Here is a 13,775-nt window from a genome sequence, read left to right as displayed (position 1 = left end):
GAACATGAATAACAGGTGATAACATGAAAACTGTGACATGCATGCCATGTATGTCACGACTTACATGCCACGCTCATGGTGCATTCACGGCCGTTTCGATAGCTTGATATACACCAAAACTGGTATTGCGCGATGAGACTGTATGATGAACATTAGTGACAGGTGGTAACATGAAAAACCATAATATTCATGTCATGTATGGCATGATTTACATGCTCTACTCATGGTGCACTCGCGGCCATTTCGCTCCTTTGATATACACCAAAATTGGTATTGCGCGATGTGACTGTATGACGAGCATAAATGAGAGGTCTTAACATGCGAATCATGTTATGCATGTCATGTACGGTATGATTTACATGTCACTGTCATGGTGCGCTTCCGGCCGTTTTGTTAACGTGATATATACCAAAATTGGTATGGCATGACACGAGTGCGTGATGAACATAAACGACAGGTCATGCATTTATATACCAGAATATGCGCTTCATTGGCATGGTGTACACTAGATTGTGCATGCATGCGTGCATGGCAAACATGCGATATATGGTGGACTAGATGTCATGGCATGAATGATTTCATTTGGCTCAAAGACAAACAAGGCGATGTATGCAGCTCTTTGCTGGCTGCTTCGCATTACATCGATTCCCACAGTGCGTGGGATCTGCCGAATTTTTTTTAAATGCGAAGCATTTCTTAGCGAACTTCTGCGACTTTGAGCGTATCTATCTATCTATCTATCTATCTATCTATCTATCTATCTATCTATCTATCTATCTATCTATCTATCTATCTATCTATCTATCTATCTATCTATCTATCTATCTATCTAGCCGCCTACGACTTTGTGCTCTCCTGGTCGCTTGGTTAATCGAATGTACACCAAAATTGGTATGGCGTAACATGACTGTATGACGAACATAAATGAAAAGCCATAACATGAAAATCATGACACGCGTGTCATGTACAGCATGATTTACATGCCACGCTCATGTTGCGCTGGTGCCCGTTTCGCTAGCTTGATATACACCAAAATTGGGATCTTGCGACGTGACAGTGTGACTAACATAAATGACACGAGTTTACATGAAAATCATGACACGCATGTCATGTACAGCATGACTTACGTGCCACGCTCATGGCGCGCTGGCGGCCGTTTCGCTAGCTTTATATACACCAAAATTGGTATCTTGCGACGTGACTGTGTAATCAACATAAATAACAAGAGTTAACATGAAAATCATGACACGCATGTCATGTACAGCATGACTTACGTGCCACGCTCATAGGGCGCTGGCGGCCGTTTCGCTAGCTTGATCTATCCCGAAATTGGTATTGCGCGACGTGACTGTGTGACGAACATAAAAACACGAGTTAACATAAAAATCATGACACGCATGTCATGTACAGCATGACTTACGTGCCACGCTCATGAGGCGCTGGCGGCCGTTTCGCTAGCTTGATCTATCCCGAAATTGGTATTGTGCGACGTGACTGTGTGAGGAACATAAAAACACGAGTTAACATGAAAATTATGACACGCATGTCATGTACAGCATGACTTACGTGCCACGCTCATGGTGCGCTGGCGGCCGTTTCGCTAGCTTGATATACACCAAGATTGGTATCTTCCGACGTGACTGTGTGACGAATATAAATAACATGAGTTAACATGAAAATCATGACACGCATGTCATGTACAGCACGACTTACGTGCCACGCTCATGGGGCGCTGGCGGCCGTTTCGCTAGCTTGATCTACCCCGAAGTTGGTATTGCGCGACGTTACTGTGTGACGAACATAAATAGTAGGAGTTAACATGAAAACCATGACACGCATTTTCCTTAGTGACATACAAGACGATGTATGCAGCTCTTTGCTGGCTGCTTCGCATTACATCGATTCCCACAATGCGTGGGATCTGCCGGCTTTTTTTGTCGACCGATGGAGCTGAGACACAAATGCATCTGAAGGACTTCGTTTCCTTTGAGCCTCGTTGCTCAATACGATTCAATTTTGATAGAAGAATGTTACAAGGTACAAAGAACGTGATTACCTTGGATTATGGTAGTGTACCAGAATTGTAAAAAAATTGCAAATATTTCAAGAGCGAAATTAGTGTGAGAGAACACCATCTTTTATTATGCTTAAGCTTGAGCATTCGGGTGACAGCCGTAAAAAGCAGAAAATTACATAACCTCCGAGAAAGTTGTCTCAGTATGCCTAAGCATTGTTGAGCTGTCCAAAGGTATCGAATGTCAGCAACGCATGGTCACGTGGGGGACGACGTACATTGCGCGATGTGTGCGGTGAAGTATCTGGGGCGACGGCCTGTGTTCACACCACCGGGTGATTGCGTGGCGTGTGGTGGGGCGTAGCATTTGTCAGTGGTGTGTTTCGGCCCTGAACTGAATAAATCTTTTGAAACTGACAATGTTAAAATGCGACTGTCGTGAACGTGATGGAATGTTTTAACTGAATTTGACCCTTATCGAACCTCATTGGACGCATACAAATATTAACGGTCCTTATCGTAACACTTGTTTCAGCTCTTATCCTACCGTATCCGCATTGCCGCACTCTATCCGATCACACACAGGTCTGTCGTCCTCTTCAATACATTTTCTTTCTCATGATCCCTTTATCTCTTTCGCCTAGTGTAGGGTTGGACATGGAATGTTCGAGACGAAATGCGATTTTATTGTGGCGGCAAGGTCGAGGTTTGCGTGCCCTCCATACATGAATGTTTCGGAGTTCATGTGCCTATATACTTTGAAGTTGATTGATTGATTGATTGATTGATTGATTGATTGATTGATTGATTGATTGATTGATTGATTGATTGATTGATTGATTGATTGAGTGAGTGAGTGAGTGAGTGAGTGAGTGAGTGAGTGAGTGAGTGAGTGAGTGAGTGAGTGAGTGAGTGAGTGAGTGAGTGAGTGAGTGAGTGAGTGAGTGAGTGAGTGAGTGAGTGAGTGAGTGAGTGAGTGAGTGAGTGAGTGAGTGAGTGAGTGAGTGAGTGAGTGAGTGAGTGAGTGAGTGGTCAGGTGACTGATCTTCCAACTTACCGGGTTCTGGAGCCTCGTCCTTGACAGGTAGAGCAGACTGCGGTGCCTTGAGATTGTCGATCCTCTTGATGGCTCCCGGAGCCTGCGTTGTTGGCGTCGACTTTGCAGCAATCGTCCGTGGCTTCTTGACGATGGGAAGCACGTTCTTGGGTCCTCGGCTAGGCCGGCCCAGCAGCTCCTCAGCCATGGCGCCGATGAGGGGCCAGGTCTTGGGCGTGCAACGACCTCGGAAGTCATCCATATCGACGGTCCACACCATGGCGCCAGCGTAATTGTTCGCCTTGATCCAGTTCATCTAAAGGGGAGGCGTTATAAATGAAGGAAGGCAGGAAACAAAAATAAACCATTAGTAGTATGGAATGATTAACTGGATCATTGCGTCCTGTGTCGTTTGTTTGTCATGCGGCACCCAGACGTACGGCAAAGAAGTGCTTCACGGAATGCCCAGATTATCAGGAGTATTCCATGTAAACTACGGTACAGTCAGCATTTTCGGCGATGTCAGTCAATAGGTTTTTAATTTTTACAAGAAAGTGAAGGTTAGGCAAGCGCACACCGCTCAATTTGCGTTTGCCCTAGGAAGTACCGAAAAATTGTTTAGTAACATCTCGGCTCAGCGTTCACTAATGAATTCCAAAGGATTGGCTGCAACTAGGACGACATTGTTCAAACAATGAACGGGTTATCATCGGAACACTTCGAAACACTCGCTTCCTGCTCCAGCATTACCTGTTTAACAGCTCACTAAAAATTTAACAACTCTGGCTAGGTTTTTTAGGAAAATGTCTCCAAATTCACCCCCAATCAGTCAGATTTTTTAGAGTGACTCCTAGAGTAAGCTTCACGAGGTGCTTTCAGCTCTGCTGCATTTCATTTTGAAGCAATATTAGTAATTCATGTAAACAGATTTCATACACAGTAAGCGGTTCTTATGGGTTTCTCTAGATAAAGAGTAAGACTTTAAACATCAAAGTTTTTATGGGCGAAGCTCCTTATAGCGGCACCCGTTCGTCCCCGTCGTAGTAGTGTGTAACCAGTCTTAAAAACGGAGGGGGCGTGCACACATGAAGGCTCCCTAAAGACAATGCGCTGCGACAGTACGTGATATGTATCGCCCTCTCCTCTCCTACGCTTCCCCCTCTTTCTCCTCTCCTACGCTTTAAAGCTGCGAATCACCACCGATCACAGCGGCTCAGCCAAACGCGTTTTCAAACCGCCCATTTCCAGTGCGCGTCGTACTGGAAGCGCGACGTCACGTAGGCGGCTGATCTGATTGGATATGTAAAGTCCGCGTCACTGAACCTCCTGTGGGCAGCGAGCGTCGTCTGCCTGTGTTACAACGTGCTCCGTGTTTACGTGAGCTGAGCGACAGTGTTTATCTCGAGGTGTCTTTTCTTGAACACAATGAACCGCCCTAGCCGTGTTGTGTACCACATATGTAGCAATTGGTGACTTGTAAAGCTGCGACATCGTGCAATGTTTGTGAGGCACCTGGCGAGCGGAATCCCTTCAGTTCGCCACTGCAATTAGCATCGCGTTCTCGCGATCCGTTCAACGCGACGATCCACGTGTCTGCGGCTGTACCTTCACCCCTGAAGACACAACCACATTACCAGGGTTTACACTTATTGGTGATCGTTCTCGAATTCTTTTCGTTTGTCCGCATGCTTTTACAGGTTGTCGCCGTACAGAGAATAAAATAAGATCGGATGGTAGTGTGGCGGCACCTGTCGGAGGAGATATCAACCACTCCGCAAGCTTCGTATTTGTTGCCAGACGGTGTTCTGCCGGGCACACTGGGCGTCCGAGATAGCGCGCGACCTGTGGGCGCGCAATATCGGAGGCCATATCTGGACGAAGCTCAAACCGTCGAGTGCGCTCATAAGAGCACTGCGATCGCTGGCGATGCCAGCATGTCTGTGAGTTGAGGGTGCAAGGCAGTGGTGAGAAGGAGGGTATAGATATAATTGTCCGTAGCGGCCTTGGTACGTGGTGCGTCGCTTAATTTCTGGTGTGAATGATTTGGGGATGCTCTTGCCTAAACGCTGAAAAAACTTCAAAAAGCCGTTTCAGGGTCCCTTTAAGAAAAAATTTTATTTTTTTTTCTTTCCACTATTGTACAAGTCTGGAGCAGAAGCCTTTTTTTACAATGTTACCGTGACTGGATATGTAGTAGTGTTGTTGTGTTGTACTCCGTGATTGTGTGTAAACGTGAATTCACGAAGACTCTTTGACTGCCCTTGTTCAATGGAGCAAATGCGTTCGATACATTGCAGAAGGCCACAGACCAACGCCAAAAAACGCAAAAAAGACACTTGCGTTGTCGCTTATTTCCTAAACAATACGTATTTGATGTGCATAGGGTATTCGTTTGGGCTTATTGGTTCGAAAAGCCCAAGTGCACACTCTGAGAAGGCAAAGTGGCCCACCCATTAACACGCGGCTACGAGGACACCCCTACGATGTGAAAAGTCGTATTTAAAGTCATTCTTGGAGCACACAGTGTCGCGACTGTAGGTGTAGGCCTTATTTTGATAGATCCAACAATTTATCTCAATGTAGGTCAACTCTTATTAAGGAAATCATCGAGGCAGCCGCCATATCACGCGCGGGTTAGAATTGCGATAGCTGCGAATCAGTAGCTTTGCGTGGGAAAGAATTGACCTTGCTATATAAAAAGGGCGTGCAAAATAAAGATTTGCTCAACTGTCTACTGCGTGCCTCCTTTCGTCCTCTTCGTTGTATGCGCTGCTCTTTTCACTCAATGTGCATAGTTTATTCGGCCCGAAACTAGCCTCTAGTTGCGAGTTCAAACTCCTTCATGCGAGCACAAATCTTTCACCATAAATGTAACACATTTCGAACGTCTTAACTTTAAACTCTCACCTTTGCCCTGATGCTTCTCTCGTCGTCGAAGCCAACCCACTGGTTTCCGAGGTAGGCGTAAGGCACGAGCTGTTCGTCGTCCCAGACGTACTCGGCGCCCTTCTTGAGCATATCACAGATCTAGAATGCACGAAAAAAACAGACGCTTCAATCACCGCCAGATATGTCACCACGAAATAGCTACAACACAACATAGCTAAAGCGAAAGAATACTATTTTGGCAGAGCAAATAAGAATCACATAGTGCAAAATAGCGAGTCAATAGAAGAAGGTGTTGAAATAATTGTCGAAAGATAAACAGCCGTTTACACATTTGTGAAAGGACATCCGCACATTCTAACCTTCCTAAGTTAGCAAGCGTCTGCCATTAAAAATAATATTGTAGCGCGTTCCATGCAAGACAGAAGTTCAGGGAAAGACATATGCTTGAAGTAATGAAACGTCGTAGTACACAAAATGGCGCAAAAGTAAACGTTCGCAAATGGTACTTCTCGGCAACAGGACTGTCGATAATTTAGCTCCGATGTCAGCATTTCTCCGAGGCCTCCTCGTTATTTGTAATTTCACAGTGAAAGTTGCGGACTAGTCTCCTCCCCAACTTGCACTACATACTATGAAGTTAGAGACCAGACAGATACCTGATTTCATTCGCAAGTGCCCAAGTCATCAACATTCCTTAAGGACAGTCAAGTTGACGAAATTTTCCTACATTTGCTCCATTGAAGTTGCTTATTCGGCGAGTTCTAATCACTTGTAATGCGCAATATAAAACGCACGAATGGAACACTAGGATCGCATAAGCAGTTCCATCGCGCACGCAGGAGTCTAGGGCGAGTGCGAATGGTCGTCTTTACAGCCAATAAACCATGGCTTTTCACCATGGCTTTCCTTTTCACGGCAGTCTTGTAATCCACAATTCAGTTATCCAAGATAGCAGAGCGTGTGCAAGAACCTTAATAGAGCATTTTCTGAATTAGTGTGGTTGTCTTAAATTTGCAACCAAATTTTCATACGGGCAGTTCTATAACCCGTTACCTTCTAGCGTTCAGGTAGTATCTCACTTTCAGATATGAAATTCCAACTTTCTTACGTTGTTGCAATCGATGTAATCGTTTCAAAAACACCGCTTCAAGAATATGTTTGTGCCATTACGATATAGATGTTAACTCGCAAATACCCAGTATTTGCTGTGTTTCCATATAACTGCTTTATATTCACATATCTGCTGAAATCCAAGTAGACCGAACTCCGCAGTGCAGCCCCTTAGCAACGGTGCCTCGATATTTATTTGTGTATTCGCCTTTGCAATCTTGTTATGGGAAACCAACAGGAACTGTGCTGAAAATGAAGTAGTACTGCTAATGAGAACGTAACTCGGCGCCTACCTCGTAGTAAGCAAGGAAGCCCGCCTCCTTGGTGAACTCTCCGGCGTCCCCTCCGCCCGAGGACGGGGCGTTCATGCCGTTCTTCTTGGGGTTGGCCAGCGTGAAGGTGCGACCGTAGGTACCAGTGCCGACCACGATCTTCTCCTTGGGCGCACCGAGACGTTCCCAGGTCTTCACGCCGAAGTCCTGCGCGAGTTAGGCAAAGCAGTGGGTAATTAGAACAAAAATTAAGTGCATGCGCGCTAACATATTCTTGCTTGCTAAATTATAAAAGAGATTATTAGACTTAATATATTACCACCAACATGCATAACTTGCATAACAACGCAAACTTGCATTTTATTAGCTGTACAGGACCTGCCAAAATACTCTGGAACATGCCCATGTGATATTATGTGCGCTGTGGTTTTGGCGGAAACTGCCATGTAAATTTCTCCAGAATAATGTTTAGCACCTGCGGTTCCTTAAAAATGAGTCTGATGAAGGAACCTGTGCGAGTTTCCAAAGGTATACGCTTTCTTTATTCTTGAATTGGTCCGTGTTCCTTATTCTTCATGGTCATCTCAACCGATCGCATGAACTTTTGTCGAAGCTTTGACTACTTATCTTACATGTAAGTCAACGTTTATGCGTTCACTGTTGGTTCACATTGGATTTCTCTAATAAATATGTTCCTAGGCTCATAGCTGGGGGATGAGATACCTCTATCGAAATGGTCGGGATCGAACCCGCGACCTTCGGGTCAGCAGCCGAGCACCGTAACCGCTATGCAACCGCGGCGGACACAGCGAATTCTCCACATGGCTGCATTATTACAGGGAGAACCTGAAGCCATCATCAGTTTCTGCACTTTCGTGGGTGCTATGGGAAATCATTGATATCTAGTTCGCGTTAATCCACCAATTTCCCCAACCTAACTTGCGGAAGCATGAAAATACGAAGCTAGGTTTTTTTTTTAGTTATGAGGCTGGCAGGTGATATTGAGAACCCTCTGGACTGCAAAACGAATAAATATCTCAGTAATGAAATGTATCGATATTTATTGTTTTAACCAAACGTCTTGGAAGTAACCCACTAAAGGGAAACTTAATGCTTGCCGTCATGTAGACATGCATAAGAAGTCTAGATGGCAATCTTGAGGTCATACCAAGACGTCTAGGTGGGGTCAAATAGTTGCGATTGTTAATTAAAGACTTCTAATTGGCGTCCGCATACCCATGATGTACCGAGCGGTAGCCAGGTTGTCGATTTTTCTTACTAATCTAAAGCTGCGCACTCAACAAGCACGCGCTCACAGTTGCATTTTTCGCGGTGTCCAACTATGTGGCTACCAAAAGAATCATTTATTTATTACGCAACTCAAGATTCTTATCACTGACACTTCGATTCGTTAAGTCAGTATGTCAAAGCCCGCAATGGGAAAGTGATATATGGTATGTAACAGTACCGTGTTTGTATCCTCGTGAAATAAGTGTGGCGTGCAAACCCCGACACAAGAGAAGAGAACACGACCACAGAAACGCCGCTTCTGTTTTCTTGTTTCTGTGCCTGCAGGACTTTCGTGATGAACCCCTACCAATTAGCCGCAACTATCTTTCGTTACTGTCTCCCCTCATTATTGCCCTGCTGTTTATTACTCCTTTCTTCAAGGTCATCGGGGACTGCTACAATAACGAGAACTATGATAATGATGATGATGATAATGATCAGTACCAGCATGCTCACTTACCATGCACAGCTGCTTCCTCCAGGTGGTCTCGTTGGCGGCCGCGTACAGCGGGCTGTTGTGTCCCGTCATGCTCTCCCACTTGCCGTGGAAGTCGTACGACATGACGTTGAGGAAGTCCACGTAGGCGGCCACCGCGGGCACGTCGTAGCCGCCCCTGATAGTCTCGGCGCCCGCAGACACGGCGGCGGTGAGCAGCAGTCGCGGGAGCTTCTTCTCCTTGGACTCAGCTTCGAACGCTTCACGCAGTTCCTGCGGGACAAAGAAAATCGTTGGCCTTAGCTTGAAGCAGCGAACAGTTTCTCCCCCAACGGTATGATTAAAAGCTATCTTTCTGCTTAGGTACACGAGGTCTCGAGTTGTATTCCCGGCTGCTCTGGTCGTACATAAGCTTTTACTTCTTAGCCTATGGTGCAGCTTTTTTTTTTTTACATTCTAGGATTCTTTTCTGGGATACGTTTGTCCGCAAACATGTCGAGAGTGTGCAAGGGATCTTTAACGAAGCTTCACTGGCCTTCACTCACGACAAGGGATACAGCAGTTGCAATCATAATACAGCCATCATTAGAATTCTCGAAAACCAAATGGAATGAAAAAAATTGGCAGCGTATCTGCGTGCTCCGCTACAAATGCCGTGTAAAGACGATAGAGGAGGCGCTGCGGGAGATATGGACGCCATCTGGCAATACGTCGGGAAACATGAGCTTGTGCAGAGTGTTTCCTTCCTCCGTGGCAGAGGGCGTTCGTCGGCGCGCATAGGCATTTTCAGCGCAGCCGCATTTTCAGCGCAGCTTAAGAAAGTAGGGTCTTTAGAATTACGTATCTATGTATTTTCTATTAAAGGAACACACCACATAATACTTACCTAGTGATGTAGCGCCTCATATATGCGTAATATTTACTTTTTGATCGACAACCTTCACAAGTATGAACAGCCGTACCAGTTCAAGCTGGGTGGGCGGTAGGCAAGTGGTTCAACTTTGGCCAGGTCGCTCAATCGGGTGACAGACAGACAAACAGAAAGACAGACAGACAGATAGACAGACAGACCAAAAATTTCTGCGTTTAAGTTCCCCAAGAAAGACTAGTAACAAGGTGTTATCAAATAAATTCAATTATGGCATACGAAGTTGTGTGCGTGCTCCTATGAAGTCGGGCATATGAGCAAAAAAGCGATGCTTACGTCTAACGTTGAGAAATTTTCGAAATGCTTTGGCGGGAAGTACCCGAACGCTGAGCCGTGAAATTCTATTCAAAGTATCGGTTTGCCCCTAGAGTGTGTGTTCCACTTCAGAGAGAGCTAGAGATATACAACGAGACATCAGAGATATTTCAGTGGTTAAGTCTGAAGTGCTACAATGGAGAGAGCTGCTTCTGGTCGCGACGTGAGAACTACGCGTCCGACAAAGAACGACTTACAGTCGACATTGTACAACAAGGATGACAGTTGACAAAGCAGTAGCTCGAGTTTCATTCGAGAAAACGTTATTACCGCTTTGCGTTTTCTGCCTATAATTTAATAGTCTCAATCTTATAATCGTCAATCTCAATGCCTAGAATATAGTAGGTGCAAGAATTGAGCGCAGTTGCAACACCAACCTTGACTAGTTCGACGAAGTTCTTCTTGTCCTCATTGCCACGCGGGAACTCCCAGTCGAGGTCGAGGCCATCGAACTTGCGCCTGCGCAGGAAGTTCAGCGCGCTGAAGATGAACAGCCGCCGGTTGTAGCTGTTGGACGCCATCTCCTTGAACCGCTGAGTCCCGAACGACCAGCCGCCTGCAAGAACCGAGGCAAATAGTGAGCTGGTTATAAGGGTGTGCTAGCGTGTTTGTGAAGACGGCGATGTTTTTTTTTTTTTTGTACGGCGTGATTAGAATAATCATCACCATGTAACCAAATTGTTCTAACAAGAAACTCAGCTCGAAACAAATATGTAACTCTAGCTCTGCACTGCTCGAAGACAGGAAAACGTAGTTCAGAGAAACGCCCGTCCTCGTTTTTTCTGTCTGTCCAAGTACCCTGTTCGCGCTATACAATTCGTCATGTCATACCAACTAGCCCAAGCCGCTACCCTTCTAAGTTACAAGCTCAACTCGTGGTAGTTCAGAACCCGGGAGCAGAGCGCTCTCAACTGTAGCGGAATCGGTAATAACACGTGGTTACACGAAACCCTCATATTATCAAGTATCAATGGTTCCCGCGCGCGTTTAAATCGGCCTGTGTTAAACGAGATGTCACAGGTAGCCTTCACGTGTCCATAACGCACTGTCCAGCGTTCTAGGCAAGTGTGTTTAACATTTACGCCGAGCTGTATGAGCAACTACACTTGCGACGAATACAGACACCAAATCTTTCGCTAATGGGTACTTCAAGGAAGCGCTTTATAAAGCAGTGTCTGACTCTCATTTTCTAATCACAAGCTCGTACACTCAATTGGAGTAACTGTTCGGACATTACTCACTTTAGTGCATTCAAAGGAACAAACTAACAAAACAAATAAAAAGTGACCGGTGTCTTCCTCTGCTCATTTCTTTTGCTTCCTTCGTTGCCGTAAGGGTACTTATCCCGCCAAATTAGGCATCGTATTCATCCCCCAACCCTGCGCCCACAAACAAAATATGTTTGGTACCATTCCACTTGCAACTTTGAAATATCACAAGCTTCACAATCAACTGTGTAAATGTTCACGGACATGTTCATCGGCGCATAAACTGCTTAGCAGAGTAGTGCGGCAAGTGATATCGAACATTGCTTACTGTAGCGTTCTCAATTAAACGCAGCAAGTGAAGTATCATTAAATGGAAGAAGACGCAAGATGGTCATATACTAAAGGGCAAGTACATTTTCTTTTTGCAATCACGTTGTATGTTTCACAGAGAGGCGCTACGACCCCTACTGAATTTCCTCTGCACGTGATACCGGGTTTGACTGTAAGTTACAAAATTTATAAGTCGACCTACGGATAACTTGCCACACGTTGCCACCGGATAGAATGTGGTGAACTTAGAAGTGTACCTAGCGTGTTTCATCGGTGGCGCTCGGGCGGCGCAATCACCGGCTCCCTTCGCGGGGCTGTATATACATGTGACGCTATGAATAAAAGACGTCCAGCGGCACAGACGCCATACTTTTATTCGATTGCACGCGCTCTTCTTTGTCGTCGGCTTCTCTTGCCATCGCTTCCTTCCTACTTCACATACACGTTTAGCAAACAGCGTTCATCCTCCTAAAGAGCAAAAGTTTCCCGTTAGTTTGCAAGACGTTCGCAATGCCTTTTTTTATTTTAGGCTGAAGATTTGAAAAGGAAAATACCACTTCCTTATATATATGTGCAAAGCTAAATCTGTCCATAGCTAAATAGACATTACAGGTGTCTTGTATGTATTCTGTTGTACACAGGTGCATCGAGATGGAGGGGATAGATATCTTAATTTAGGCATATCTGACTTCTGTACAGCTGGTCGTATCACCGCTACTCAGCTCTTGGCAGAAATGTTTGGTACTGTCACCTCTTTGACAGACCGCTTCTATCTCGTCTACCTTAATACGACCGTGGTGGTATTTGGGGATACCTACGCAAGCCAAGATACGCGATTAAGTGTGTAACCTCTATTACTTGTTTTTGGAAGTGGACGTCCATAGGTATGCTCGCTCGCGTTGTGCATCAGGCTCCTATTCCAGGTCAAGGTAGCTTCGCTAAGACTTTCGGTGAAGACACATAAACTAGGATCACTTTCACTTCCCAGAAAAGTTTTATTACTTCTTGGCCGGATGAACGACCTTGAATTCCTTCGTTATCTCTAATCATTGGCACTGATTGAATGTTAATGTACACTCAGGCCACTTTCGCGTAAATATTGAAAACAACACGAGGCAAGAGCGAACCTTAGCAGAGAAACATCGAGGCACAACTAACAGTTTTAGGTAGTCCGAGTACCTGAGGATGCTCCAAGGCATGTGTACGTAGACTTTGTGGGAAAATAAATGGCTCCTTATCCGGCCAGTTTTCTGGCGCCTGTTCTGTTTTCAAACAACATTTTTGTATCTTCAACAATGCTACAGGACCAATCGGCGTCGTAGTAAGCAAAGATTCCTAAATAAATATGAATCCATCGTGTCAGGGTACAATCGCAGCCGCTGTAAGCTAGCGTAGCAGCGTGGAAAAAATAGTTTTGTAGTGCGGATAGTGATGTGGTGTTTATGAACGTTTTGTTGCGTTGCCGGTTTTCTTTTTTTGTGACGTTGCAACGTGGTCACGTCGGCCGACAATTTCCTTCATGATGCTACATCGCAGAGCGAAACTCATGACAGAAAATAAATGTGGTCTCGCGCTTTTTAACTTGGCATTGCCATGCCACATTGTGCGGTTGATGACATTCATCGTTAAGTGATTTCATGCTGCGCGCAATGGTTTAACCATATGGTCATTGTACTGAGTGGCCAAGTGCCTTACATACGCGAATAATGAGAAAGATGAATAATTATAGCCGCAAGCCTTCTGCAGATATCCGCTTTGATTCTTCATTGTTGACGACTAGTTGTAGAGACTACGTATCGGCAACAGTTGATATCAGATTACTCAAATCAAAGTACGTGGTTTTGCACAAGTATTTGATAACCTTGAGTGTGAATTCACTTCCAGCTTTCCGCGAGCAGTTGAGAAAGCGTTTATTTTAACAGCAAAAAAGCGTAGTGGCGACTATAT

At 45.2% G+C, this 13,775-nt stretch overlaps 1 protein-coding gene across 1 annotated transcript in view; it reads right to left on the bottom strand.

Annotated features, from left to right (window-relative positions):
* LOC119399689 (acidic mammalian chitinase-like) overlaps nt 1–10,841 on the bottom strand; it is a 28,584-nt gene extending 17,743 nt beyond the window's left edge. The window contains 5 exon segments of the mRNA XM_037666508.2: nt 3,072–3,366; nt 5,958–6,077; nt 7,343–7,528; nt 9,072–9,320; nt 10,668–10,841. Of these exon segments, the coding sequence (XP_037522436.1) occupies nt 3,072–3,366; nt 5,958–6,077; nt 7,343–7,528; nt 9,072–9,320; nt 10,668–10,811 (994 nt within the window). The 5' untranslated portion in view covers nt 10,812–10,841.
* Between the last annotated feature and the right edge of the window lie 2,934 nt (nt 10,842–13,775).

Source organism: Rhipicephalus sanguineus, chromosome 7, assembly GCF_013339695.2.
Source record: "Rhipicephalus sanguineus isolate Rsan-2018 chromosome 7, BIME_Rsan_1.4, whole genome shotgun sequence".
NCBI lineage: Eukaryota > Metazoa > Arthropoda > Arachnida > Ixodida > Ixodidae > Rhipicephalus > Rhipicephalus sanguineus.
The sequence above is the reverse complement of the archived record's forward strand: the minus strand, read 5'-3'. Positions and strand labels throughout refer to the sequence as shown.